The sequence below is a fragment of the Diadema antillarum genome, unplaced genomic scaffold (genome assembly GCF_040938485.1).
Source record: "Diadema antillarum isolate AM-2024a unplaced genomic scaffold, OU_Dant_1.0 scf00000226, whole genome shotgun sequence".
NCBI classification, from domain to species: domain Eukaryota; kingdom Metazoa; phylum Echinodermata; class Echinoidea; order Diadematoida; family Diadematidae; genus Diadema; species Diadema antillarum.
In genome coordinates this window covers 2636964-2657197 of record NW_027271115.1, presented here as the reverse complement: position 1 = coordinate 2657197, position 20234 = coordinate 2636964, and the positions used below count along the sequence as shown (strand labels likewise).

Sequence of the window (20234 nt, the reverse complement as noted above, 5' to 3'; positions counted from 1 at the left end):
AAGGAATTAGCACTTTGTTTGAGGAGTTCAGAGAAATGACTTGATCCATTCTTCATGCTGTGAACTTTTAATGAGGATCTGGTTACCTTCTCATTTTTTTCAGACGTTGTCACATTTCAACAAAACATATTTTGTTATTTTTTCTGGCATGTCTTTTTTTTTAATTTGGAAGAATGAACTGACACTTGATTTTCACGTGATAGGGAAATGAAGAAGAAATTGTAGCTGCATCATGGAATTTACTGACAATGAAGGTACATGTACATGTATTTATGCTGAATAAAAGCAAGGCAACAAATCGAGAAACAAAAGTATTCAACACAATTCAATGAAAAAAAAAAAACCATTATGGCACTAATCATGATTGGGAGTGATGGATTGTTTTAAGATAGAGCTGATATTTGTGGCAAATATGGGGGATTTTTTTTTTTAATTAGTCACAAAAGTAACTCATTTCATGCTCCTTACGTTTCCTCAGGTAAGCATCTAACCAAGAATGTTGCTCAAGACACAGCATAGTCATTGTCTTCAACTATTCCAGCCTGGAAAAGTACACTTTCTTGCTGCACACATACTCTTAAAAAGATAAATTTTGATCCTTAAATGCAATAATTCAAGAGGAATACGGCAAGATATGTCAGATAACCAAATGCCATCAAACTACATGTATAACTTGTTTACCTTCTGACAATCTGAGCTGATTCTGTCAAAATGTTGCTTCTATCTCAAAAAAAAAAAAAAAAAATCCTTCTCTCATTGACTTTGTTAACTTGTTGATTATTTCATTACTTCTCCTCATTCAGAATGTAGTGGAGCAGTGCTTACAATCCTACAGGGGTCCTCCCTCACTCTGCTTTCCTCAGCCAGGACTTCCTTGCTCTCTTTCTTCTCCTTGTCATGCTCCTTGTAGTCAAAGACGATGTAGGACATGAAAGTATCCCAGGCCAGGGTGACCACATTGATATAGATGACCCGAAGGTGAGGGGGGAGGTAGTAGAAGTTGATCCACTGTATTGCTGGCCAGCAACATAGATCACACTGGAGGAAAAACATTGCAAACCAGTCGAAAGAGATTTATCATCGGGCAAACTGTAATTATCATCATTAGGAGACAAATGGAAAGGCAGGCCAATAAGTTAAAACAATGAGAGTAATAATTGCCAAAAGAGGATTATGCACGTCAAAGCTTCCAAGAGGTGATCAAGCGAGGTAGCTGTAATGAATACAATATTTCAGGGGCACAGAGCCTGACATCTCAAGACAAAAACTTAATCACACTTGCCTGTTAATGTCACACAATTCCAAAGGTTAATCAAAGAACGTGTGACCATGCATCGCAAAACCAACAAAGAGTTGCTAGATAAGTTAAGGGCAGATTCTGAAAGAGCAGACTTGAAGCTTTAAATGGACTCTCCTTATACCTATCTAAATATTGGAAAGAAAGCACACACTCTGGAAAAGTGTGGACTGCTAAAAAGAGGCTTTGAAATACAGGGTTTATTCAAGCACTTAATCTTTACCAAGCCATGTATAAAAGCTGTGCAATGAATGATACCAAAAAAAAAAATGATGACCTCTTAAAGGGACATTCCGGACGATTTTCATAATTTCACATCAAGTGGTACATAAATCAACAGCTCCATGTATAGATTTGTGGAATTTGTTGTGGTCCTTGAGCAGAGAAACCAATAAATTGAAAATCTTAACCCGTTGAGGACGAGTCCCGAGTATACTCGGGCAAAGGTCTATGGGAAATGCGTGTTATAGCAAAATCAAACCGTCCTCAACGGGTTAAACAAATTACACTGAACAGTGTCGATGACATCAGAGCTTCATATATTTCAGAAATGTAGCAGTGCAATTCCATTACAATACCACTTGCTCAACAAGTTCACCTGTGAAGAATCTATGCATGCCTTCTTCTTTTGTTCTGCTTCCTTGAGCCCCAACTCATGCATTCTTATGGTGAGGCTGCCATGTCATCATCCTTGTTCATTGCAATTTGTTATAAATTTTGAAAACATTCTTAGTCTTCATCCCAATCACTATAAATTCTGAAACTCTGTACTCAAGTTAACTGATTTATAGTTTTTCAAATGTAAAAGTCTGAAAATCATCCGGAGGTCCCCTTTAAACAGAACTTCCTAACCATCAGAACCTCCAACACCAAGGCATAGTACAAAAAGTGTAAATTTGCAGTAGGGTAGTATAGAATCATGGTGCACAAATGATACATGTACAGTTGGGCCTACAGTATGTGATTAAAAAAAAAAATCTGCACACACTGTTCTATTTGTGATAGGCAACCCCCCCCCCCCCAAAAAAAAAGATAAGAAAAACAGATAAAAGTCTGTAGGCGCTGAGGGTGTGTATGTAAGAGAAAGGGAAATTTACATGGCATGAATACAAGGTGGACAAGAAGAATATTAAGAATACTTTCTTCCATTTGCAATACTGAAAAAAGAGGCACATTAAAATGCTGCTTCAATGGCAACTCAAATGTATGCACTATAGGGCTGCAGTGATCCAAATACAGTCCCAAACTTTTTCCCATATTAATATGTGATTGAAATTGATTTGAAAAAAAAAAATACAAAAAATAAAAATAGAAATCTATAGTGACTTATTCATTGAAAATTTGAGCTAAATCAGACAAGGAATAAGGAAGCTTTGCACTTTGCATAAATGAACTGTAAAAGGCGACAAATTAGTCATAACTAGGGGTGCGTTCGAGCGCTCTCCTAAAGCGAACTGTACCGTACCGTACCTGCGCCAGAGGAGCGCTCTAACGCTCCTAAAGTGTACCATTCTGTACTGTACCGAGCCAAAAGTGGACCACTTCCCGATGTGCTCCAAAAGCATACCACAGCATACCACAGCGTACCAAAAGTTCGTTGTAAAGCATGCGCATATCATGCACATACATCACAATGGAAAGACATCATTCTCTTTGTTCGGGACAGCTGTAAGTAGTTCAAGTGCCAGGTGGATGACATTCTTGCTACAAAAATGTGTGACCTTTTCTAAAAACAACTCGTGAGGTACGCTTTCTCAACAGAGTACTCGAATGCTCCAAAACTGGCACAGTTCGGTACGGTACGCTTTGGTTCAGTTCGCTTTGGTTCGCTTTAGAGTCCTCGAACACACCCTCAGGGTGGAACTTGACAACTCTCCATTTATTTCCTACACAAAATTTCAGTATTTTTAACATTTTCTCTCAATTCACATAAAAACATGTTTCAAATTCAAATTTGTGCTTGCAAAATGCATTTCTTCAGGCAGTATTTGGATTTCAGAGGAGTTACACTCATTGTTGAAAAAAAGTTGAACACATGAAATTTTATGAAAACCTTGGAGACGTGTCCACAAATATATCACAAGCTGTCTGCTGCCCTCTACTGACTGTTGAACTTTTCAAAGCTGGAATTTCCTATATCTCTTGCCGATTTGGCTCAAACTTCCAGTGATTCATTTGAGCATTATATGTATCAAGCATTTGAAGAAAAATGACTTCACATGAAGGTACAGCTTATTAGTTTCCTTTAACCAAGAGAGCAGGATTTTGGGGATTTGTGAATTTTTACTTGACTGTTGACTCTTCTACACAAGTAACTTATGAAATGAGTAATCTCCAAGGTATGGAGAAAAGGTGTGTTTACAAATGTAGTAATATGTTAGTAGTTCAACATGGCCTTTGACCCTTGACCTTTGACCCCCACAACCCTAAAATTCCCAAAGGAATCACAGTCAAGCAGTACATGCACAAATATGTGCACAGTTTCAAGATGATACCTGGAGCCACTTCAGTGTAGTAAAATTTAGCCTTTAAACTTGGCCTTTGACCTTTTGGCCAAAAACCTCCCTGGAGAATCTCTAGGTTATTCTGAATATACCAAGTTTAAATAAAATACATCAGGTCAATTCCACGGAAAGGTTGCATTTTATGAAAATCAAACTATGGAGTATAGATGATTAATGAAGCTTAATTAGATGATCTGGTATTGTTTACTCAAAGCAGCCTTTCACAATGGATATTTTGATACCTCATTTGTGAACATCGGTGAACATGGAGTGGAGTTATGTCCGAAAAACCTTCATTTTTCATGAAAATTGCCAATTTTTGAAGAATTTATGTATCATTTCTGATACACTATTATGACCATAATACAGCTTGTATAATTCTCAGATGGCTTAGTTTCTAAATGTTCTTTGGTCATAGATTGGTTTTATGATGTTCTAGAACTTGTTCCGGCATCAGTAAATATTATTCTCTCAATCTCAAAATGTGGTAGTTGATAGCGTCCCATAAGTCACGTTTTTGTGTCTCATCAGTCACACTGGTTTTCCCTATCCTTGTACTGTACCAATGAGTATATTCACACCACTTGGCTCAGGGTTAGCACCAACCCTTTGCTACATTCAGGAAAGAAAATATCTTTCCAGAGACTCTGTGTGTAAGAATATTTCAGAACTTACTTTCCCATTTGAAAAACGGTGGTCCTAAAATGTCCCATAAGTCACGACAGCAATTTTTTGTTGCTGTACATAATGCAATGATACTTTTCAAACTAAGTATGGTATTTTCATAAACTGTGATATGATGGATCTAACCATGAACTGAGAAAAATGCATTTGATGCAGTTATTTTCTCAAAATACTGGTTTGAAATTGCTGAAAATTGTCACTTTGTCCCATAAGTCACAATGGAATTGACCATCAGGCATTGCATACAGTAGATATGAGGGAAAAGGAAATTCTGAGGAGTTGACCTTTACCTTTAACCCTTGACCTTTGACCCAATGACCCCAAAATTCCATAGAGAATCACTGTCAGGCAGTACAGGCATTACATGTACTAAGTTCCATGAGGATACCTTCAACCATTTCCCAGATATGGAGAAAAATGTGATTTGAATTGCATTTTCACTTGACCTTTGGCGCTATGGCCCAAAAGTTTCTCTAGATAAGCTTCATAAGGAAGGGTAGGCCTACAATGTACAGCGTATACACTAAGTTTCAAGAAAATAACTTCAGGCATTGCATACATGTGCAATGTAGATGGAGAAAACTGCCATTTTGAGCATTTGACCTTCATCTTTGACCTTCGACCTTGAGCATGTGCACCCAAAAGTTGATACACTGTAGACTTTGTCCACTCAAACATATTCATGCCTATTTTCATTAGGATACTTCAAACGATTTTTCAGTTACGCTGTCCACAAAATTCATTAGACGGAAGAACAGATGGACGGACGGTCCACCCGAAAACATAATGCCCCGACGACACTCCGTGGGACAGCCATAAAAGAGCAATGATGAAATGCCTTGCTGGACATACATCATGTATGCATCAATTCATTTTGCATTGCTGGCGTCTACTACTTCTTAGAGAGCAACAAAAAGAATAGTTCAGTGGTCACCACTTAATCGGGAGGGGTGAGGAGACAAGTTTTTCTCCCATTTAAGGACGTTCCTCAGTTGAGTTTGTGCGCACCTTTGCTGCGCAGGTTGTCCTTTAGCTCACCCCTAACAGAAAACGTCTATGAGAAGGATACGAGAGATTCGGTGTTTTCTGCCGTGTGAGGATGCTGCTTGCTCAAGAATGAGAGTGAAAACCCTAACTTTAAAACCTTTTCTTCATTTTGGTTGTACCTTATTCTGCAATTCTTGCAAATTTGGAGAAAATGACGAGGATTTTGAAAAAATTATGGGGATATAAGTTTGTCATTGCAGATTTTGTTGCCAATCATGGTCTTGATCCTGTAACACTATCATTTTGGTACAGGATGGCAGGTAAGTCATATTCTTCCAAGAAAAACAGGCACATGAACCTGTGGTTTTATTTACATATTTGGGCTTGGGATGGGTCAAAGTTACGGTACCTGGTATGGAAAGTTTGAAGAAAATGACATGGACTTCACTTTAACTGAGGAACGTCCTTAAGCAGTGCTCAAGGTTAACCCGTTCCGTACGGGAATCTGGTGGTCTCTGTACTAAGTCTATGGGGATTTCAGAATTCAGTATGGAACGGGTTAAGCTGTGGCTGATACTGTAAAACATGATATATTCGCGGCATGAATTTTTCGCGAATTGGATCCGACGGCTTGTTTTGTGGCATGAAATTTTCGCAAAATGCCACTGGCATTCAATGCATATACAGTAGACAAGAATTTTCGCATGCATTTTAATTTCGCGAATCTTGGCGCTCGCGAAATTCGCGAAATTAAAATGCACGCGAACATTTCTTGTTTTACAGTATTTGCCCATCCAAGTCATAATGCCCCTTGTATGTAGGCATTGCACTATACCATGCACAGTTACAAGTTGTATTAAACCCATTGATAATCACAGCAACAAGCACACATGTGTTACTCCCACAGACAAAAAATGCTGATTAAAAAGACAAAGCAGTCTCACCATTTTGGCAAATGCATCACCACAACAAACCTTCATTCATTTGATCAACTAAAAGAACCGTTTTTAGAGTTGACAGTTTACATTTAATCAAGTCACTATGCCTATGACCTTATCAATACAGAGAGAGAGGCAGCACTGCTAACTTTAACATGTTAACAACATGCACACTTTAAGACACTGATTGCCAGGAGCACATTTTTCTCATATTCATGCTTCCTAGGCTTCTTACACTGTCTGCCACACACAAACAACATCATATGCATACAATGCCCAAAAGGGGAGAGTATGGGCTGCATGTGGGGAAGGTGACTCTTTGTATCACACTGAGGAAGGGGTGAATGAGTATCGATAAGCTGACGATGCTCGATGACAGTCTACACTACACCCTGTGTAAAGGCAAATGTTTAAACAGTGCTATCAGCATATCTCTGCAACTGGTTAGAAAATAATCCTTCTGGTATTAAAGGAAACCGAGAATTTATTTCTCATTTCTAGACATTAGTGACTGAAAATGGAAGTGCTTCAGCCAAAATTTTTTAGCCAGAACTACAAATAAAGGCACCACCACCCAGAGAAAAGTATTTTCAAAGCTTCCCATACAAAATCCTCGTGGAGTAAGATCTTAAATACAACAGACTGGTACTGAAAGGGGGCACGAAAGAATTAAAATCATGCCTAAGGCAGATGCCTAAAGTAGAAGAAATCCCTTATTGAGTGATGAAAGGACTGCTGGGCACTAGCATAGGAGATAATGAATGTACGGTGGATCAGTATTAAAACAAAAATGAAAAAGAAACAAGATTTGGACTTTTCAAAGCATAGACAAAAATACACGCACTAAGAACCTCTCTTTAATGAAAATGATCGAGGATAACAGGATTTGAATAGGATGGCTTCCAAAATTTGTAAGCTACATGTACAGTTTGTATTGGCCAGTACAATTAAGAGGAAATCCCCTGTAAAAAGCATTTCATTAAAGAAATACAAAGTCATGTACTTGTAAAACTGGAATTTCAAGATTTTGACAATTTATGTGTATGAGAGTGAGCTGGGATGATTCCGCAAGTTTGCAATCTACCATGACACCCAAGTTCTGTACATTGTAGACGGTAGTACTTTTCTTGAAAAGAACTGTAAGAAAGTACCAGTGACTCTTATAAAAGAATGTGAAGTTACACCTGTAAGAGGGTATCAATGGGTATAGCCAGAAGCAGTAAGAGGATTCCTAAGAAGAGGATAATCTGTGCTCTCACACAAGCTCAACTCATTGTACTCTGTACCAGCCTCTTACTTCTTGCCATGCATGCATGTACCACCCTCTTCTTGCTGCCACTTGCTAAGCCTTGTGCTACTCCCCCTAAGGTGATCTATGATCTCTTCTTCTATCACCATTCCACTATCCCATTCATGTGGTGGCATGCAAACTTCAAACAGGCATCATGGCACCACCCTGCCATGTACATTTGTAACACACCTTATTGTGCATACAGTGCCGTCTGGTTCTTGATGCTTACTGCAGGTCATCCATGGACTGCAGCTAGAGAAATACATGTAGTACATTTACAATATACTCGTGCTGTACAAGAATACATGAAACATTATATATCACCCCAAATCTGAGAACCTAATTGATTTTATCAATGAAGTTTTTTGCTCGCATAATACATGCCATATCTTCCCCAAATGAGAAAAGATTAAATGAAATCTTTAACATCCTACCATCCAAACAATGAATGTGATTAAGTCAATAATTTCATTAGAGTAAACATGAAAAAAAAAAAAAGCATACCAAAATCCAACACTACAAACTGGCACTGGTCCAACAGTCTAGGACCAGTAAAAATCACTGTCGTCTGTCGGACCAGTAACTTTTTCAGAAATGGGCCAGTAAAAAATGGAAAAACTGGGTACCTTCTGTACTGGTCTGACAAACGGGTTGGGACAGTAGAAGAAAAAAAAATTATCTATATACATAGTGTGCAGCCCTGCCACAATCCCTCATAAAATACAAATAAAATTGTTACAATTTGCTTTCAAGTGAACTATTGAACTTCAGTCAACACATACCAATTGTGTAGCAAATTATACCAACCCTTTGTCTCTTTTTCAAATACCCTATATGAATAGCGATGACTTCCACACAGCAGGAATTATACAGGCAGCCTTATAATAGTAACGCCTTTGTGTGGAAACATAGTGCCTAGCAAGCAAGTTTGGCACAATGTACATGACATGTATGATAACTAGCAGTATAAAATGACACCCAGAAGCAGCCCTCAATCTAGGTAAAATGTGGTAATCAGGCCATTCTGACAGCATGCAGAAATGAAAATGTTGGTTTTTTTCCACAGATGCGGTTTAAGGAGATAAATATATCAGCAATGCACAACCAGCCATCATACACACCTCCAACCCACTAGGTGTACCTATTACTATGATTCAAAGCATTCATAATGATAGTATTTTGCAAATCATCTTGGAGCACAAAGTCTTACATACACTCTTAATTATTCAGCCCTTCTGAACCCATCGTAAGGTAGGAAAATAGAGCACACCATCCAACATCAACGGTGTTGATAAAAATGACTCGGTAACGCAGCGGGAGGAAGCGAAAATTGAAATACTGGACCACAGACCAGTAGAGTACATCTGCCTGTGTACAAAAGTACATGTAAAGTGGGTGATGCATGGTAGATATTCAAGAAAAAGAGAAAAAGAAAAGAAAAGCTCAATGTAATAAAAGAGTAGATGTTAAAAAATTGATCATCACTCACTTGAGACAAAATTTTCCCAAAGCAATGCATGCTTTGGTAAAAAAAAAAAAAAAAAAAAAATGCAGAATCTTTTGTGGGAAAATGTAACTCCCTCAGGGTGGCAATTGTTATACTTCTCTAAATAAGGCAATATCTGTATAATGTGTGAAACAAAAGATCTGAGACATAGAAAACAAATCAAAAATACAAACTACAGATAAATAAAGAAAAATAGTGAATAAATGCATAAAATATAGGTTTATGCTCAGGACATTAACTTGGGGAAGGCAATCAATTAAAATGGAAAAATGCAAGTTTTCAAAATATAGTATGTACAGCAGTTATGTACGTGGAATGGATAGATAGTTTCTCTTCTTTTAAAGGGACTGTACAGTACTGGTTGAGGTGGGGATTTATGTTTTGAACATTCCTAAGTGAGATAATGAGAAACCTCTTAAAATGAAATATGAAAGAGCATGTAATTTCAAAAAGGATTCAACATTTATTTGATGAAAATTGGTTTTCAAATGGCTGAGATATCCACACAAAAAAAATTATAATAATAAAAGGCAACAGGCCACACCTTTTATTAGGATCTCTTTGTTTCACCTTGTTTTTGGATATCTCAGCCATTTCAAAACCGAATTTCAACAAATAAACTTTTGACACCCCTTAGAATTGCATGCTCTTTGACATCTCATAGAGTAGTTTCTGAATATCTCGCAAAACGTTAAAAGCTAAATCTTCACCTCGACCAGAACTGTTCACACCCTTTAAATTTCAGCATTGTTACTTGAGTTTTGACCCCCAAACATTCTCTTGAGAATCTTTACCTGGTACAGGTATTAGTGAAGCCTCATGAATATACATTCAGGCATTGCAGAGATAAGGGGAAAATAGTTAAATATTCAAAGAATTTGACCTTGACCTTGAGCGTTTGTAACTAAATGTTGATTGGCACAACTTTGTCCACTCATGTTTGCATACAAGTTACACGGTGTATATGCCAAGTGCTAGGAACTATGGAGTAATACGGATGGATGGACAGACAGCCTGAAAACATAATGCCTCCAGCGATACTTTGTAGTGAAGGCATACAAACAATGTGCCTGTATTCACGGTAGTACTGTCATTTCCAAATCTTTGGTACTGCAGGTAACAAACGAACACAAGGCAAGTGCCAAATTTTGTCTCGGCCATTCAAGTATGTACAAGAAATTAATATTTTTGTAACTCCCAGAAGTTCATTGACCCGCCTATGACCTTTGACCTTGTGGTGACCTTCAACTCCCTCAAGGGACATTTACCATCCAAGTTTGGTCACAAACGGACAAAGGGATCAAAAGTTATGAGCCATAATCAAGACATGCCATAAAAACTGAACAATGGGCACTACAAATTTGTTGACCCCTTTCTGTAACCTTTGACCTTGTGATGACCGTTAATTCCCAAGGGACATCTACCGTCCAAGTTTGGTCACAAACGGACATAGGGATCAAAAGTTCTGAGCCACAATCGAAACGCGCCCTAAAAACTTAACATCGGGCCCTAAAAGTTTGTTGACCCCTGTCTGTGACCTTTGACCTTGTGATGACCTTTAATTCCCCAAGGGACATCTACCGTCCAAGTTTGGTCACAAACAGATATACATTGTAGGGATCAAAAGTTCTGAGTCACAATCGAAACGCGCCCTAAAAACTTAACATTGGGCCCTAAAAGTTTGTTGACCCCTGTCTGTGACCTTTGACCTTGTGATGACCTTCACCTCCCCAAGGGACATCTACCATCCAAGTTTGGTCACAAACGGACAAAGGGATCAAAAGTTATGAGCCATAATCAAAACGCGAAATAAAAATGTAACATTGGACCCTAAAAGTTCATTGACCCCTGTATGTGACCTTTGACCTTGTGATGACCTTCACCTCCCCAAGGGACATCTATCATCTAAGTTTGGTCACAAACAGACAAAGGGATCAAAAGTTAAGAGCCATAATCAAAACGCGCCATAAAAACTTAACATTGGGCCCTAAAAGTTATTTGACCCCTGCTTGTGACCTTTGACCTTGTGGTGATCATCCACTACCCAAGGGCCATCTACCATCCAAGCTTAGTCACAAACGGACCTATGGATCAAAAGTTATGACCCATAATAGAAATGCGCCAAAAAACTTAACATTGGGGCCTAAAGTTCATTGACCTCTGCCTGTGACCTTTGACCTTGAGGTGCCCTTCATATTTGGTAAAATGTGTAACTTTGTATAACCACTCTTCCCTCCAAGTTTGATTGAAATTGAAATCCTCAGAGAGTTATTCAAGTTTTTGTAGCATTACGCACAGACGACGGACGGACGGACGGACAGACGCCGCAGACGATCCCTTAGTCTCCCCACACCTCCGGTGGGCTCGACAAAAACAGCAAAGGACCCAGTGTAGGTGTAGTGCCCACCCGAGTATAAATTCAACTTAGTATAACTGTAAAAAGAGAGATTCTGTAATTTGGAGGCTCTGGGATCTCCTAGGAGGAAACCCTGGGGAAAGCCGTGGTGCCCACTTGAACAGTATCACCCTAACGATTATACCTGAAAAATTTGGTGACAAGGATGATCAGTCCTTTTCAGAGAGAAAATTAGCCCAATTTTGTCCTTCAACAGTGCCCCAAGTGGGGCACCCCAGGATCCGCCATCAACAAACTGGAAACTATAGTCACCAATGCTTCTGATCCTTTAAGACGTATGCCATATTTAGCCAGCCTCATTTGGAGGGGGGGGGGGGGGGGGATCTGGACTTCCCGACAATCGGTTAATTTTGTGATTGTGGAGTACAGTACTGAATGGAGAAATGTATGCTCGCACATCACATTTATGTCGGAATGTTTGATATTTTACTGCGTTTCTAAACTTGTGTACATCCACAGTAGCATTCAATTCACAAAAATTTGCGGAAATCAAAATCTCACAAAACATTCGGCGTCTACAATACTTAAAGCCCTAACCAACCTCTATCACTTAATTTTGATTCTGTATAGAAGAAGATTCCTTAAATTTGGGGGCAAACGAGGGGGGGGGGGACAATGCACCTTTTAACATTGAAATCTTCTCACCCTAGGAATGTCATCTGTCAAGTTTGGTATTAAGAATATGACAAGGTTTTTACAAATTATGAAAATGTAAAACTTTCACATTATTATGCACAACAGACAGACAACAGCTCAAGTGAACTAAAAATTCCTTCATTTATAATGCAATGTCAGGTGATGTTTCAGCTTTTATGATGCACATAGGAAAGGTGTCTCAAATGCCAAATGTAGAAGATTTGCGAGGGGTCTGTTCTGTTGAAAAAATAAGCAGGCAGAGCCGACTACAAATAAAGAAGCCGTACGGTATATATGATAAAATTGTCATTGATCAACTAGGGTTTTTTTTTTTTTTTTCGCAGGACTACTAGCAATATTAAAGTAGAGGGCAAGTTCACATTTCATCACTAGTATGTGGAAACGCTGGCCCTAAATTCACAATAATATTTTTAGACCGATGTACTAGGCAATCAGCTCTTTTTTGACCGACAGATTACAACATGCGTACTTGAAAGCCTGGGAGGTTATTGCTCTTGTAAACACACATGTGGTAGGCTGTTAGTGCGCTGAAATTATATTTTGGAGTTTAAAAAAAAAAAAAAAAAATTACCACCTTCAACCAATCAGGGAAGCCCCCTCAAAGAGATAAGTTGTGGTGGCCCTTACCATGTTCATTTGTGTTTAGACTGCAGTGTATGTGTACAGTACTGACACTTTCAATAATGTGTGAAGAGCTTGCGTGAACACATAATTGTGACACTGCAGCAGAAACCAGGTGTGAGAAAAAGAGCATATTCATAGGTGAATTTCCATCAATTAATCTGATTGCCCCTGTTTAGACGATTACATCTCAAAAATGAAAGTTTACTTGTATAACACTATAATATTACTACCATATATTGATATATCATATCATATCACATCATATCATATATTAGTATATAAATTAGTAAATTTCATAGTACATTATCATATATTAGTATACATTATTATACTTTCATACTATAGTACCGATGTATAACTTTATATTATGTATTAGCAGGGGCCAACATGGTGCATTCATGTCTATGTACAACAATAACCCCAACTGCTAACTGGCCTTTGCAGACACATCTTGTCTGCGTATTGCAGAATGCGCTGACATTTCTGCTTGGCCTAAGTGATACATAATTATGATGGGTGAGTGGGGCAGTGTATGGCCATGGATAATAGCAACTGTCATATATCAATCACGTTTGTCATGTGGGTGTACAACAAAGGGGGTCTGACATTTAATGTCCTGAGTGGATCTTCTTCATGTAGACTTACCATATAGACTGTGACAAACTTGTCCTTCACTAGGTCCACACTTTTGTCCAGAGGCTTACCATCTAGAGTGCCAAGACCTAAAAAACAAGATTTCATGAAGATACTAATAATCTCAAAAGCAACCATAGGGAGTTTAACTATTTTTTTCTTAAACCTGTTTTGACATATGTGTACCATGTAATTGAAACACTATGTTGTATAAAAGCTTATAAGTTCTTTTCTTTATTGAAGAAATTTCAAGAATGCAAAAGCAAAAAAAAAATCAGATGACTGAATAATACTGAAAAACAGTACAGTACTCTCCGCGTAATCGGGTATCGCTTAAACGGGTACTCCGTTTAATTGGGTAGTAAATTCAATATCAGTTCCAATGCACATTAAAACTACCTGATAATCGGGTTGCCTCTCTGCATAAACGGGTAAATAATTGTCTTCTAATTTAATTTCTACCCACATTTTATCTCAGAAATAACACTTTAGGAAATTAGGAATGTCAAATTTTCCGCGGCTAATCGCATTCTCTGCTCAATTTGCAGAGAAGACCGATCAATTTGGGAGTGATTAAACATGAAAACACATGTACCAGTATATACCGACTTGTCACACCTAAACGAACATTACACATGTAGCTGGCACTCACAACTGCATAGACAGACAGGAATTGAACACACTTGCGCTCATCCCTTGCTCCGCAGCAACATTCACAATACGAGAAGCCTGCAACGAAAATCAGGCCATGCACCAGCTCCATAATTTTGCATTTCCCTGGTCACTTCTCGAAAACCCGACGTTCTACATGACTAGTGTATACGCAAAGAGATGTGTTCATTTCGGAAAACGCCTGCATGTTAGCGAAGAGTCTATAGTCAAACGACAAAGTTTTCTGACGATTTATCTGTCCATAAAAAGAGTGTAAATTAGTGTTCGTGACTGAGAAAGTAAGGTATGTGTAATGTGCCGTGCAAGCACGCGTGTATAGGTGTTTGGTGCAGTGTAAAATGCATGTACTTACATATTGTGTGTGTCAATAAATTGTGAGTGAGACGTGTTCTTCTGTTAATCGGGTGCTCCGCTTAATCGGGTAAAAACGCTCTACTTGAGCCTACCCGATTATGCGGAGAGTACTGTATATTCATGTTTAATTGTCAAATAGGAAATGTATCCTCCAAACTTCTACATCAATATGATGTTTTGAAGACAAAGTGTGCTTCACTGAACTAGTGTAAGAGTACACAGCCTGTAATTACAGTACCCAGGTACACTGAATTTTGTAATCCTACATTGTACGTGATAAGGGGAGTCTCAACAGATATTAGTAATGTGCACACTTTCTGCTGGTTTTTGTTTTCACCTACTGTGTTTGTTTGGCTGTAGAGATAAAGGTTTGTCTTAGACTTTCTCACATTGGTCCCTTGCACGTTCGTCAGGTCATACCGAATCTGCAAATAATAGTCTTGCAAGATTTGTATTGCACAGATTTTTTCTGTAGAGCGTACATGTACCGGTAACTGTCATCTAACATACGGCCATGTTCCATCTCTGTATTGTATTAAAAATGATTGATGGCTTGCTTGTTCACTTTCCTAACATGTCTACAGCCAAGAAAAATTATTGATTATGTCAATGCACTACTGATAAATGATACCAATGTATCCAGAAGTAATGAAGTGCTTCCTAATTGAAAGTATGTGCACACATACTGTACAGGCTGTATGTACATGTAATTTGCCAGCATTTCCTAGCAAAAATCTGCTTGATATCAGACCATATTGCTATTAACTACAGCTACATGTACAATGTAATCCATTACATGACACACCAATGACTGGAATAAAATAATGTTCAAACACACTCTGAATAAATCTACTGTAATTTTTTGTACTGCCATCATGATGTTCATATTCTCTTGTAAGAAGTTTAAGACAACATTCATGACTGCTGAAAATACAAGACACTGATGTGTTCATGTACATGTATCCAATGCTGTTCAAGAGTGTTTGTACCTTCTTACATCAAAACATGTTCATTTTGGACTACAGAAAGAACTAGAAATGTCGCTTTGGCGACTGGTATGCCTCCGCCATAATGCATGATTTTCCCAATAGGTCTAGATAGTACATGTGGACAATGTGTGATTACATTTTCACAAAATTGGCAAAATATTGAAATGACAAGTTTGTCACAAATGTGTTGAATGTTCACCTTCCTTGACCTAGGTTTAATTGGATGAATAGGAGAGCATGTAACTAGGGATTTAAGGACTTTAACTCGACTTTGACCCATTCATACATTTAGGCATTGAGTAATTTTCAAGGTAGAGGTGTGGAGAAAAAGTGCAATTTCTGAATTGAATAGTAAATTGTTACCATTTTCATCTGGCCCTTGACCCTAAAATTCATAAGATAATCACTTTCAGGTAGAACATGCATAATATGTACTAAGTTTCAAGATAACTTGAGCCACTTCCGAGATATGGAGGAAAAAGTTAGTTCAGCACTTTCACTTGATCTTTGACCTTTTGACCTTTGAGGCAAAAAAAGAAGTAAAAAAAACTTTCCAGAGAATTTCTATTAGGTTACACATGTATGCATGTATACACCAAGTGTAAAAAAAAAAATAACCCTGCTGGCATTGCATGATAGGAGGGAAATAGTAAAATTTTGAAGTGTTGCACTTGACCTTTGACCCCTGACCTTTGACCTCATGAACCCTACATTCTCTAGATAATCACTTCCAGTCAGTATATGTATATACTATGTTCCATGAAGATACCTTGAACAATTTTCCAAGGTATGGAGAAAAAAAAAGAAGTTTTAATATTTTTACTTGACCTTTTGACCTTTGACCTCATGACCCAAACTTTTACCAGAGAATCTTAATTGGGTAATACATGTATACACTAAGTTTCAAGAGAATATCTTCAGGCATTCAATAGATATGGTGGAAATAGTGAAATTTTATGTATTTGACCCTGACCTTTTGACCTTTGACCTTTGACCTCATGACCCAAACTTTCACCAAAGAATCTTAATTGGGTAATACATGTATACACTAAGTTTCAAGAAAATATCTTCAGGCATTCAATAGATGTGGTGGAAATAGTGAAATTTTATGTATTTGACCTTGACCTTTTGACCTTTGACCTTGAGCATGTGCACCCAAAAGTTGATAGGCACAACTTCACCCCCTAATACACATACATGCCAAGTTTCATTAGGATACCTCAACAGGTTTTGATAGTTACCTTGTCCACAAAATTCATTACGGACGGACGGAAGGACGGACGGACGGACGGACGGACGGACGGACAACCCGAAAACATAATGCTTCCGGCACCACTTCGTGGCGGAGGCATAAAAACACAACTGGGCTGCACCTGGCTAAGACTGCTAATATTCCTTGTAAAAGGTAAAAAGGTAGGGGTGAAGTTTCTTCACCTGAACCTTTACCCCTCTGAATAATATCTTTCTTTCAGGTAAAAGGTAAACAGGTACTTTGTACAGATAAAAGGTAAAAAGGTACTTGTAGTTGTACAACTATGATTTCCAATGAAGTCATCATGTTCAAAAAATGACCTTCCAACTCCATTCCTCAATTTTACAAAAAGTTCAAATCACAGTTTTTATTTCATCAGAAAAATATATTATGTGAATCTCCTTTACACTGCACAAACAGGGCACTGTAACACCCATACATTTACAAGTGTGTAACAAAGTAAACTTGAGCATTGTGTATAATATGAATCATACCTAAGAAAAACAAGGTGATAAGAATCGGCGAACCGATAAGCTCATCCAAAACGATCTTTCTGACAACGGTGGAGGCCATGGTTCCAGGCAGGATTCTGTCCAGGTAGACATACCAGTAATGGTTGAATGGACCTAGCATTGCCCCCAAAGTAAACATGTGAGCTGTGAGGAAGGGATGAAAATAGGTAAGGGCAATGACTGACCAAAAATAAAAAAACAAACAAATACAAAAAGAAAATGACAAATGAAATAGAAACTTACAATGTACACATATCCCGTTTTCAATTTTCATTAATCCCCACAGTCATCATAGTCGACCATAACTCACCGATTATAGTGGTACCGGTATACAATGTGCAATGTGCAAAGTAGGTTTAAGTGGTCCTCATAAAAGGTGGGACCCACCTTAAATAGGACCATTTTGTTTTACATTGGTTTTGGTTTTCTCAGCCATTTCAAAAGCAATTTTCATGAAAATTAATAAACATTCAGTTCCTCATAGAATTGTACTGTATGCTCTTTAATATTTCATACACATGCATATAAGTGCATTTTTTTTTTATCTCTCAAAAAGTTATAACCAGAATCCCCACCCCAACAAAAACTATACCAGTGTACAACCCCTTCAACTTCATTTGTAGATACTTAGTCATCACAGAATGCTGGTTGGACATCCTTGTATTAAAATTAGGCAGTGTAGAGAAATAGATGTGCATCAATTTGTTCATAGGCCTGCACTACTGCAGGGAGACCCCACTCATGTGTACAGCCTGAACGGCAATGAGAATGGTTGCAACGAAATTTTGTTACAATGAAGTAAAAATTCATGTCCCAAAATTATAATCATGGAGAAAAATGTATTTCCATAATTTAACAAAACATCGATATAACACAAGCTCCCAAGAGGACTTCCCTATTATTGGAGTCCCCTCCATCATCTATGCCAAGGCCCAAGGGCAGTTCGGGAAACCCACTCACAAGGGGGGCCCCTCCTTATAAGTAACCCGTCCCCCTTATAAGTAACCCCGTCCCCCTTATAAGTAACCCCCGGGGCACCCCTTATAAGGAGTCTCCACGCTTTTTTGCAATGCAACGCGAAAATGAAAGGACTGCGGCAATTCGCTTGATTATGTCCATAAAGCTTCACAAGTTTCCTAGTTACTCACGAAATTTGAGCAAAATCGGTTTGAGGCATCATATCTAAAATCATGGATTTAAATGCGATGTCAAACGACCCATGCGAATGCTGAAATGCGAGCGATTACTGGCGTGAGTGTCGCCAGGCGCGGCGGCGCGGCAATGCTTGAGTGCAGACGTGGCGACTGAGTAATTGTACTCAGTCGCCACGTCTGCACTCTAGCATTGCCGCGCCGCCGCGCCTGGCGACACTCACGCCAGTAATCGCTCGCATTTCAGCATTCGCATGGGTCGTTTGACATCGCATTTAAATCCATGATTTTAGATATGATGCCTCAAACCGATTTTGCTCAAATTTCGTGAGTAACTAGGAAACTTGTGAAGCTTTATGGACATAATCAAGCGAATTGCCGCAGTCCTTTCATTTTCGCGTTGCATTGCAAAAAAGCGTGGAGACTCCTTATAAGGGGTGCCCCGGGGGTTACTTATAAGGGGGACGGGGATACTTATAAGGGGGACGGGGATACTTATAAGGGGGACGGGGATACTTATAAGGGGGACGGGTTACTTATAAGGAGGGGCCCCCCTTGTGAGTGGGTTTCCCGAACTGAGGGGCAGCAGGCAGGGCAGGAGTAGGGGCAGCAAGCGCAAGAGTACCCGGTACTGCTAAATGCCCCAGTATTATAAATCAGCACCATAATTATTAACATGAAATATAGGATATATTATTGGACTGATATTTCCACCTGTCACACAATGTTTTTGCTGCTGCTAAGATTTAAGAAATATGAAAATAGTTAAACATATTCACCAGATCGTTTGAAGTTCCATGTCTGGATTTTATTCACTTTTCGCTCCTTCAAAATTTCCCTATACTGTTCGATTCCATCTCCAAGCATAAGAAGACCAGCCCCTGAAAATATGTTCGTCCATACCAGATACTTTGGAGAGAACAATTTTCGGGTGATGTCTCGTACCACCATGAACATAGCTGACAAAACTGTTGCTAGACGAGAGAATTGGATTCCGCATACTGTCGGCCACGTTCACGTCGAACTTGACAACTCACAACACAGTTCTCTGAGTCATGGCTGGAGCTGGCGTCGTAGAGCTGGCTTTCACTTTCTCCAGAGTTCAAACAAAGCGATACAAAGAGCATCAAAATACTATATCGCTCTCCTTTTCTTCGTTTATATGCATATAAAGCCTTGACTAGTCATCGGTTTCCTCTTGACTCTGTTCTGTGGTTAAGTACCCCTCTGGCTGCTGGTGTCCCACAGTATGACTGTGTTTACAAGGAGCTCCCGGCGCCCGCCCCGGGGTTGACACTGTGGTACCGCCTGAAAGACAAGTGCAGCATGCAGTGCAGCAGAGTGACGCTCTCACGCCAGCGGTAGCGCGAACGCAGAGAACGACCGACCACCAATTCTTTTGGGTGGGACACTGTCTGATCATCTGGATGAAGGTGAGGTAGGGTTGTAAGGCAGTCGTGCGTGAACTGAGCTAACTTATGCTACATGAAGAAGAAAAAAAAAAGAGAAAAAATAATCACTAACTGATGTCACACCCAGCAACCGAGTCACTCGGGTGAGTAGACGTGCAGAAGAAATTGGCGTCGGTGTAAGCCCTCTACGTACTACTGCTGTATCCTGCCGGTGCCGCAGATGCACGAGCCACTAGCACTAGCGGCACTAGCCATGCACGTCACGCACATAGGAGAGGTTGCGTAATATATGGGCTATGAACAGCTAAACGTGTCAAAATTAACGTCGAATGATCACATCCTAAAAACGAGCCT

The 20234-nt window shown here is 39.1% G+C and overlaps 1 protein-coding gene across 1 annotated transcript; it reads right to left on the bottom strand.

The window, feature by feature from the left end:
• Window positions 1–753: 753 nt before the first annotated feature.
• LOC139724710 (mpv17-like protein 2) lies at window positions 754–19671 on the bottom strand. The gene is made up of 4 exons (XM_071635830.1): window positions 19248–19671; window positions 17300–17461; window positions 13551–13627; window positions 754–1038 (listed from the first exon to the last, which is right to left on the bottom strand). Exons 1-4 carry the CDS (start codon window positions 19423–19425, stop codon window positions 796–798), a joined length of 660 nt encoding a protein of 219 aa, XP_071491931.1. The 5' UTR covers window positions 19426–19671; the 3' UTR covers window positions 754–795.
• Window positions 19672–20234: the final 563 nt, after the last annotated feature.

Bases quoted from the DNA above. Each gene is read 5' to 3' on its own strand.
- LOC139724710 (XM_071635830.1), bottom strand. From the start codon at position 19,425: ATGTTCATGGTGGTACGAGACATCACCCGAAAATTGTTCTCTCCAAAG. The intron at 13,628-17,299 runs GTATGATTCATA...CTTGTTTTTTAG, and splicing joins TATCACCTTGTTTTTCTTAG to GTCTTGGCACTCTAGATGGT. The intron at 1,039-13,550 runs GTAAGTCTACAT...TTTTTCCTCCAG, and splicing joins AGTTTGTCACAGTCTATATG to TGTGATCTATGTTGCTGGCC.